The sequence below is a fragment of the Mus caroli genome, chromosome 10 (assembly GCF_900094665.2).
Source record: "Mus caroli chromosome 10, CAROLI_EIJ_v1.1, whole genome shotgun sequence".
Taxonomy (NCBI): Eukaryota; Metazoa; Chordata; class Mammalia; order Rodentia; family Muridae; genus Mus; species Mus caroli.
In genome coordinates this window covers 71,975,560-71,985,716 of record NC_034579.1, presented here as the reverse complement: position 1 = coordinate 71,985,716, position 10,157 = coordinate 71,975,560, and the positions used below count along the sequence as shown (strand labels likewise).

Sequence of the window (10,157 nt, the reverse complement as noted above, 5' to 3'; positions counted from 1 at the left end):
AAAAAAAAAAAAAAAAAAAAAAAAAAAAAAAAAAAAAAGAAAGAAAGAAAGAAAAAGAAAAAGAAAAAGACAGTAACAGTTACTAGTCTAAAAGTTAGTATTCTAAGCCAGGTCTCCAGGCTCATGCTTGCAATTCCAGAACTTCAGAGCCTAAAGCAAGAGATTCACTGCCAAGTTCAAGGCTAGGCTGGGCTATATAATACTTTGCAGATTAACCTGGGGAGCCTGAAAGAAAGTGATACAAACATCACCACAGCAAACTTCACTTATAAGAAGGACTTAGAGTAGATAAGCCTAGAGAAAGAGGTGAAGCCACGGGTGTTAGGGCTGGAGTGAGGCTGAGTAAGGGCTAGAAACACATTCCTGGGGAGACATCAATGAACCATCTGCTCCCCTCAGATAATAAACCGATGACAGACCAAAGTAACACTGCTGCCAAACTCCAATTTGGTAAACCAATGAGTTTGTTGAGGTTACTAGAGGAGTGTGGGTGAGAATTTACTCACAGAATCATGGGTGACTCAGAGGCAGGGACATCATCACTGAAAGGCACTCCAGTATTGTTGACAACTCAGGAAACTACATCTCTGGGATTCTCTGTACCACTTGCAGGCAGTTACATGGTTGGAAGCATCTTCTTGTCTCAGCATTCCTCTATTGCTTATATAACTCTGGGAAGTAATGGGCCTTGTGAGTTTGTCGAGTTTCAGGGACTTCCTGAGTCTTAATGAGTTTCCTTCCAGGAAGGAGGTTTCAGCTGGAGAAAAGTACTACATAACAGAGGGCTGGGGACCAGCCTGGACAGAAGTAGAGTCTTTGTGTGGTTTCAGTATGTTTTTTTCTGGTGTATTTCCTGTGATGTGGAGCATGCTTCGTGGCCTCTGCATTTCCTCTCCTCCTTGGTGACTGATATGAGTCCTTAGTCAGATGTTTGAAGTGGAAAATCTTCCCTTGGTTTGCAGGTTGCAGCCACGTTTTCTTCAAGTGGTTTTAAAGAACAGAGGGATTAGCTTTCATGGTTTATCATTTTTCCCTTTGTAGTTCGTATTCTCTGTGTCCTGGCTCAGAACTCGGCCTGCCTCATGGGTGCTGATATTCACTGATGTTGCTTTACACACCTAGCCCGACTCAGCACCCTATTGCGTGGTGTGTGTGTGTGTGTGTGTAAGCTGTTTTTTGTTTTTCTCCAAATAAAAATGTACAGGCTTGTGGACCTGAGTTCTGATCTCTAAAACACACACACACACACACACACACACACACATGTATGTGTGTGTCTGTGTGTGTGCATGTGTGTCTGTGTATGTGTCTGTGTGTGTGCAGATGTGTGTGTGTGTGTCTGTATGTGCATGTGTATTTGTATGTGTGTGCATGTATGTGTCTTTGTGTGTCTGTGTGTATGTATGTTTATGTGTGTGTATGTGTTGGCTTTTGGAATTCTGCTTTGCATGTTAATGTAAATGAATGCTCTTTAGAGTCCTGTATCTTCTTTTATTGTAACTTATGCTGTGGCCCACCTATCACAGAGGGGCTTGGTAAGTCTGGAAGGTGACCCAAAATGGGAAGATGGGACTAAAGTGATGACCAAAGCCCTGAGATTCTCTGAGCCTCACAGTGATTAAAAAGCACTTCTCGGGGGCTGGTGAGATGGCTCAGTGGGTAAGAGCACCCGACTGCTCTTCTGAAGGTCCAGAGTTCAAATCCCAGCAACCACATGGTGGCTTACAACCATCCGTAACGAGATCTGACTCGCTCTTCTGGAGTGTGTGAAGACAGCTACAGTGTACTTACATATAATAAATAAATAAATCTTTAAAAAAAAGCACTTCTCAAGGTGGGTGTCCTGGGAGGGGGTCAGCACTGAGCTCTGAGTTCGCCTTGGAATCTTTATGGGAACTAGAATTCCTGGCCAACTTCTGAGCCTGGCACCAGCCAAGCCTCAGGTAGTGGTACCTGACACACACTGTCACCCACAGCCTCTCGAAGCCAAGACCATTTTGGCCACGAGAACTGGGACCACCAACTGAAGCTGGCCGTGGCCTGGAACCGCGTGGACATCGCTCGCAGTGAGATCTTCACCGATGAATGGCAGTGGAAGGTGGGGTGTTGTGTGGAAATGGGGTGTGTGTGTTCCTTCAGGGTTCCAGTTCTGCCTTAGGTCTTTGACTAGGGTAGGCTCCATCCTTCAGGACAGATATCCCACCAGCCTCTCCTGGGGCCTGAGCTCAGACTTCTAGGAGGCACTGACTTAGTGTGAACGTCACTGAGCAGTGCTCCCTCTCAGCCTGCAGATCTGCATCCCATGATGACGGCCGCTCTCATCTCCAACAAGCCTGAGTTCGTGAGGCTCTTTCTGGAGAATGGGGTGCGGCTCAAGGAGTTTGTCACTTGGGATACTCTTCTCTGCTTGTACGAGAACCTGGAGCCGTCCTGTCTCTTCCACAGCAAGCTACAGAAGGTGCTGGCCGAAGAACAGCGCTTAGCCTATGCATCTGCAACACCCCGCCTGCACATGCACCATGTGGCCCAGGTGCTTCGTGAACTCCTGGGGGACTCCACGCAGCTGCTGTACCCTCGGCCACGGTACACTGACAGGCCACGGCTCTCGATGACTGTGCCACACATCAAGCTGAACGTGAGTGCTGGGAACATGGACCCTGGTGATGTAGATGCTGGTGTGAGGGGTGCAGGGACATGCTGGCGATGTGCAATGTCTGGTTCCTTGGTGGATGGCCACTGTGTCCTCAGCTGGGTTGTGACCTCTTACAGTCATTAGAAAACACATTGCTAAATGTGGGGGGAGACAGGGGAGCTGGGAGGGAGGGTATTTATAATTTCAGCTCTCAGGAGGCTGAGGTAGGAAGATGAAGAGTTCGAGGCCAACCTGGGTTACATGATGAGGTAGTCACTGAGGTAGTCCCAAAGGGAGAGAGAAAAGAGAGAGAAAAGCAAAACCAGCTAGCCATACGAATGAGCCCACAGCAACAGGCTGTGCACTCTGTCTGGAAAGGCATAGGCTGTGTGAAACGTTGCTGAACCGGGGCTTAAACAATAGATTCATTTTCACACAGTAATGGAGGCTGAGATCTGAGGGCAGTGGCAGGGTGGTTCCTGCAGAGACAGACCTCACTCCCTGTTTTGCAGGAGGGGGCGCTCGCTGAGCCTTTATATGGGAAGATGGTCGGAAATACCCTCCTCACTTAAACCCCAAAGGCTCCCGAATAACCCCATTTTGACTTGATTACCTCTAGAAATGTCTATAGTAGTTTTTTCCCCCTTCTCATTGAGACCAAATACCTGACCAACCTCCACCCCCCGCCTTGACCCCACTCCCATAAAAGCAGCTTTTGGGAGGAAGGTTTTTATTTTGACTCAGTTCCAGGGCACGTCTTGGTGAAGTCATGCCAGCGGGATCCTGAGGTAGCTGGTCATGTGGCATCTCCACTCAGGAAGCAAAGAGAGAGATGAGCGCTAGGGATTAGCTCGCTTTATCTTTTTCCGCTCAGTCTGTGGCCCACGTCGTGTCACCATATGTGTTCAGGATGAGATTCTCCTCCTCGCTTAAACCCCAAAGGCACACCCAGAGGTGTGTCCTTTAGGAGGGTCCAGATCCCATCAGCCAGGATAAATCTCCAAGGTGCCGTGTCTTTGAAGTTCCACATTGCAGGTTTAGGCTCCAGCATAGCACTTTTGGAGGGGATCAGTTTGCTTGTAACGCCCCCATTCTAAAGATGAGAAGACAGAGGTTTCTCAGGGAGAGCACTTCCCCTCTACCCTGAGTCCCCAAGTCCTGCTCTGTGTCTGGACTGATAGGAATCACCGTGTGTCTTGCCAAAGGAGGTGTGGCATTTATACACACACCACATACTTTAGCTGGCATTAGCATCAGGAGGATCCCTTGCTTCTCTTGCTTCTTCCCTTGCTGTTTATGGCTTGAGTCTGGTGAATTGGTGTGTGTGTGTGTGTGTGTGCGTGCGCGTGTGCGTTCACGTGTGTGTTGTATATACATTTGGACCTGTGTGTGTCTGTACGTGGAGGCCAGAGGTTGACATTGGGTAGCTCCATCAATTGTTACTACCCAATTTTGAAGGTAGGGTCTGTTACTGATTCCGTAGTTTGCTGTTTCAGCTAGCCTGACTGACTGGCCAACACTAGGAGTCCTCCTGCCTCTGCTGCTCAAACACCACCATGCTTGCTCACTTTTCTTTCCATGTGGGCAGCGGGGTCTGAACTAAGATCCTCAGGCTTATGTGGCAAGCTCTTTACCCACCTGAGCCATTTCCTCAGCTCCCAGCGAATCATTTAATTACGTTCCCAATAGTGATGTGTGCCATCTCTCTGTGACTTCACAAGACAGGACACGCACTGCCCACTACCTTGGGGGTCTGATGCTGGGAACGTCTTTGGGACATGAATTTTTCTCTGCCTATCAGGTGCAGGGAGTGAGCCTCCGGTCCCTCTATAAGCGATCAACAGGCCACGTTACCTTCACCATTGACCCAGTCCGTGACCTTCTCATTTGGGCCGTCATCCAGAACCACAGGGAGCTGGCAGGCATCATCTGGGCTCAGGTACCAGGCCCGGCTCAGTTGCAATATCTAGACTGGTGGTCAGAGTCAGGGACTCACTTCCTGCAGCAAATCACAGCTCACATCTGTGCGGTATGGTTAAGATCTCTAACTCAGAGAGGCTTGGAGTACTCAGAAGTAGGGAACAAGAAATGTTGGTGGAAAAGTAATTCTTAAAGATTTATTTATTTATTTCACGTATGTGGGTACACTGTCACTGTCTTCAGACACACCAGAAGAGGGCATTGGATTCCATTACAGGTGATTGTGAGCCACCATGTGGTTGCTGGGAATTGAACTCAGGACCTCTAGAAGAGCAGTCAGTGCTCTTAACCGCTGAGCCATCTCTCCAGCTCCAGAAAAATAATTCTTAAATGAAAGACAAAAAGAAAAGAAAGGAGAGATAAAAGCCCTATAAGCAAGCTGCTGTGGTCACTTCCAGGGCTTCTGATGTGGGCAGTGCTGTTCTCTGTGACCTGCCCAGGTTCCTATCTGTTCGTTATAGCCATTAGGGAGACAAGCACAAGGTACCCGTGGGTCCATACAAGAGGCCACCCTCAGAGGGTTATGTGTTAATGTGGTGTGAGTCAAGTTGTTTATATGAACAGGCTTCAGGTCCTAAGCAGCTCTGTTCACTAACATAGCTTTCTGGGAGCAGGGTGGGTAAACCTAGCTAGTCCCCCAGATCCTTACAGTGTCCTTGTGTCCCAGAGTCAGGACTGTACTGCCGCAGCGTTGGCCTGTAGCAAGATCCTGAAGGAGCTGTCCAAGGAGGAGGAAGATACAGACAGCTCTGAGGAGATGCTGGCACTGGCGGACGAGTTTGAGCACAGAGCTATAGGTGAGTCTCCTGGGGACCACCTGCACTGTCACCGGCATCTTGATCTCTGCATGTCAGTTCTAATGCTACTGCTTAGAGTCCTTGCCCACGGTCTAGATGTTTCGGGACAGTACCGATGTTTGTCTCACCCAGTGTCCTCACTTTGCTGCAGGTATCACTTGATGGGCTGACTCTCTGATTGTCCCCATGCGCTGAGTGTTTCTTCCTCTTCTCCTCAGGTGTCTTCACTGAGTGCTACAGGAAGGATGAGGAAAGAGCCCAGAAGCTGCTTGTCCGTGTGTCTGAGGCCTGGGGGAAGACCACCTGCCTGCAGCTGGCCCTAGAGGCCAAGGACATGAAATTTGTGTCTCATGGAGGCATCCAGGTGATTCCCAGAGGGCCTGTTTGCAGAGCCAGGTGCTTAGGTGGGCACTTCCCTGACTCTGATGACATGGCTGGTCCCAGCAATGCAACTCTTTGGTGACTGGGATAGTGCCTGGTACTTCACCATAGGCGGATGGATGGGCCCTTGTCTCCTAGTTTGGCAATGGGCAAACTGGCGCACAGCAAAGTAAGTGGCTGGTGGCTGTGAAGGAGAGCAGCTCAAATGTGAGGTGGCCTTCAGTGCACTTTCCAAGAGCCCATGCCACCTAAGGGGGCCTCAGGAAGAACAAGGGGGGAGCATAGCCTTCGTGGAACATTAAGGACCAGGGAATGTACTTATTTATTGCTTTATTGATTGGTTATTCTTTTTTTAAAAACCTCTTTTTAAAAATATGTTTGTATTTATGTAAGTACACTGTAGCTGTCTTCAGACACCCTAGAAGAAAGCATCAGATCTCATTACAGATGGTTGTGAGCCACCATGTGGTTGCTGGGATTTGAACTTAGGACCTTAGAAGAGCAGTCAGTGCTCTTAACCGCTGAGCCATCTCTCTAGACCTTGATTGGTTGTTCTTAGAGAACAGCCTATGCTGTTACAATATCTATGGAGCTCCTCGTGTCCTGGGCTGTGCAGAACCTGGGAATACCCAGGGAGGAATCCAAGTTAGCCCAAGGCACTGAAAAGGGTTTTCTTATGACTGCCTGGGATTGTATGGCCTTGGGACCTTGGAGAGACTGGGAATTCTGCATCTGGAGGAGGGATGGCAGGCAGGAGGGGGATCAGAGCCCCGTGTAATAAGTCCTGTTTCTCCCCTATGCACAATGGTCTGGCTCCAATCTCCCAAACCCTCATTCTTCTGCTGGCTGACAATGGGGTACCTGTCAGAGCACTGTGGCTATGAGAATGTGACCATTGCTCATCCTTGGGTGATTGGGGTCTTGGGTCAGGCCTTTGGGTACCCACTGTCCTGACACCACCCTGTCCACAGGCTTTTCTAACTAAGGTGTGGTGGGGCCAGCTCTGTGTGGACAATGGCCTGTGGAGGATCATCCTGTGCATGCTGGCCTTCCCGCTGCTCTTCACCGGCTTCATCTCCTTCAGGTGAGGGGGAGGAACCACTAGGATGTGCATGAAGTAGGGGGAGTACCAACCACCGATGCTCAGAATCACCTTGGGTCAAATTTCCACATCCTGAGTTTTCTGCTGGATGCTGGTAGTGCTGATGAGTCTGTCTCCATGGCAACGGGGATCCTGGAGTAGATAGGTGTGGCCTTGGTGATGCAGCTGGACTGGGTGGAAGACTGAAGACAAGCCCTGGATATGTTTTACTTGTGGTCTCCTTGGAGCACACGGGCTCTTGTGACGATGTTATCTTTGTTTTGATAGACAGTGTTGCTGGGTTACCTGGGAGTTCAGAGCCAGGTGGCCAGTGGGAAGCCCTCTCATAGACATAGATCACGTGGTCCACCACCTTCTCACAGCCTGACTGTTGGAAATATGTCCTAGGGGAAACTGAGGCACTGAGGAGCAGCCTCCGTCTGCCTTGCCTTCTGGATTCCCACCCTCCACAAACCTAGGAGGACCAGAAATCAATCTCATCCTGCCTGTGGTCATGGACGTCACCCTGCGACCTTTGTAGTGTCTTCCCCTTCCCTGAGAGGAGCAGAGCTGAGCCTGTGTTTCCAATAGCAACTGTGACAAGATGCTTCACATCAGAGCACAGCTCTTGGTCATATTGTTAGACTGACCCTTTTGACAGTAACGGTAGCTGGTCCTCGTTTGTGAGGGCACCTGAGGCCTAAGAGTTCCTCTAAAGCTTAGGGCACTTCACAGGGAACCTAACCCAGGTCAGGCTCACAACCAAGGATGGCTCTGGATAGGAGCTGTGTTGTTCACAGGATGTACAGAGATTTGACATACAAAGAAACCTTTTGGGCCTATTTGAGGTTTGGGGTCTTTAGTGCCAAGGCTGTCTTGCTGGCCTGTCTATAACTGCTAAGTGACCTTGGGTATCAGGAGAGCTATTCCTTTCTGAGTGCATTTGCCCCTCGAGCCAGGGTGAGTGGAATGCAAAGTCTGTGGGCTATCACAATCACCTGATTGTCTTCTGCAGGGAAAAGAGGCTGCAGGCACTGTGTCGCCCAGCCCGCGTCCGCGCCTTCTTCAATGCGCCTGTGGTCATCTTCCACATGAATATCCTCTCCTACTTTGCCTTCCTCTGTCTGTTCGCCTACGTGCTCATGGTGGACTTCCAGCCTTCTCCATCCTGGTGCGAGTACCTCATCTACCTGTGGCTCTTCTCCCTGGTGTGCGAAGAGACTCGGCAGGTGCTCATTGCTCCTTCATCACGTGTCTATTAATAACGGAGCCTCACCCAAGCTCCCAGGTGCTGGGCAGAACCCCAGAAGGCGGGTACCTACTCCTCCACTTGGGAGCTCTCCTCCATGGCCTGGCTGCCTTGTCTGAGGCTGGGCTTCTGGACCTTTCCAAGGCAAAACACTCATGATTGACCTCAGATTCCGGTGCTGCCAGAGGTTGAGCCAAGGTCCCCCACCAGCCTAATCACATGCGGTGGCCACCTTTGAGTGAGTGGGTCTCCCCACAGTGCCAAGTGTGGGGCTCTGTGTGATCATTTGCAAAAGACTTGGGCCGATGGAGAGCCATGCACATTGCTCATTCCACAAAAGGGGCTTAGAGTAAAACGTGCCAAACACGGAGGGTACCGGGCCACCCAAGGACGGCTGACCCAGAGTATCCAGAGGTCACTTTCCTGAGGCAGGGACAGAATCTGATACTCCCTGAAAGGATGTGTAATGACATTTAGGGACAGGGTCACTCAAGCATCTTTCGCAAGCTCCAGGGTCCAGGGTTTGTACTGGGGGCTGTACACAGACAAGCCTCTGTCCTCATGGCTGATCTGTCTCCAGTCCCTTTAGAGTTGAACTAGTCCTGAGTGCCTATATGATGACCTGGACTAGCTCACACTCCTGATAAACATGACACTCCTGTGAGGCTGGACATTCCAGGGTCTTGAGGTCACCTCCTAGGATAAAGGCCTTCAGGATCATTGAGCAGACTAGCTCTTCACTCAGGGTCCCACTGTATCCTTGTGGTATCAGATTATATTGGGTGGACACTTTCTGTTGGGAGACCCAAAGAAGAAAGAGGAGACCCCAGAGAGGAGCCATGGGGCTGGAGCTGGATGGGGCTGGAACAATGCTGAGGGTCTGGAAGTTTGGGCTTCCTCGGCTTCTGTAGCCAGACCTTCCATGAAGGTCAGAGCTTTTATGTCCCCTGAACTCACCTCACATGGCAGTCCCAAGATAGAGGGCACATATATATGTCTCTTAGACTCTGTCCCTCAGGACCAGAGAAAAGACATGCCTTTGTTGGGGACGTGGTAACAAAAAGGATGAGGGTTACGGCCAGGCAGACCATGTGAGGATCCTGGGGTCTCATGGAAGTAGGCATCATTCTGGATAGAGTGGAGATCCTTGTGGGAGGTGCTGGTAGGGAGGAGGGAGGTTCTCCAGCATACATGAGTGCACACACACATACACTCATTCACACATGTTCATGCGCACACATGTACACACAGAATAGCATCCCTGGTCCATGGGATACTAGCAGTGAAGTCGGGTAGGAACTTACCTCAATATGTGCTATTTGTTGAATTTGTTGAGTGCCAAGGTCTGCCCTGTGTCCTGCTGGCCCCCACCATAGTCAAGATCTCTCCACAAAGGGCTTTGCTTCTGTGACACCGATAGAGATGTTGGCCTCCCCTAACTGTTGTCTCCTCAGTAGCTATTCTACGATCCTGATGGCTGTGGACTAATGAAGATGGCGTCCCTGTACTTCAGTGACTTCTGGAACAAACTGGACGTTGGGGCCATTCTGCTCTTCGTAGTAGGACTGACTTGTCGGTGAGTAGCCAGAGTGCCCTGGCCTTCTCCCTGTGTGGCACCCGGACCCATCCAGTTTAAGAGAAGGTGGGTAGCTGGCTTGACCTCCTGACAGGTGATCTCTGAACCCCAACTCTTGCCTGTCTGTGGATGACCCAGACCATGTGGCATTGATGTCGAGATGGTGTTGGGGTGTGTGACTGCTCTTTATCCATCCTGGGTTGCAGTCTTATGCACGGGCCGCCAGTCACGGTTTTCTGAGCTTTCCAGACACAGAGTCTCCCCTTTGCTCCTCGATGTGGGGTTACACCCCACTCATGACAGTTGTGTATCTGAGAGGTGGTGGCCCTCTCTCTTCTTGAAGTGAGATAGGTATGGCCAAAATTCCTCAATTATTTCTTAGATGTCCTTGTCCAACTCAGTTCTCTGTAAATAGTCTGCCCTTGATGTCACCCTTACCTTTGATGTATTTAAGCCTGGCT

At 50.1% G+C, this 10,157-nt stretch overlaps 1 protein-coding gene across 3 annotated transcripts in view; it reads left to right on the top strand.

Moving 5' to 3' along the window:
• Positions 1-10,157, top strand: part of Trpm2 (transient receptor potential cation channel subfamily M member 2) — a 61,230-nt gene that overhangs the window by 29,556 nt on the left and 21,517 nt on the right. For 2 of the 3 annotated variants that reach the window (XM_029482913.1, XM_029482914.1), the window contains 8 exons: positions 1,977-2,098; positions 2,285-2,635; positions 4,434-4,571; positions 5,280-5,409; positions 5,628-5,773; positions 6,762-6,874; positions 7,887-8,100; positions 9,578-9,696. In XM_029482913.1, coding sequence (XP_029338773.1) covers positions 1,977-2,098; positions 2,285-2,635; positions 4,434-4,571; positions 5,280-5,409; positions 5,628-5,773; positions 6,762-6,874; positions 7,887-8,100; positions 9,578-9,696 — 1,333 coding nt within the window. Of the gene's footprint in view, positions 1-1,976; positions 2,099-2,284; positions 2,636-4,433; positions 4,572-5,279; positions 5,410-5,627; positions 5,774-6,761; positions 6,875-7,886; positions 8,101-8,455; positions 9,697-10,157 lie in introns of those variants that run through there. The other variant, XM_029482915.1, reaches the window with a different exon arrangement.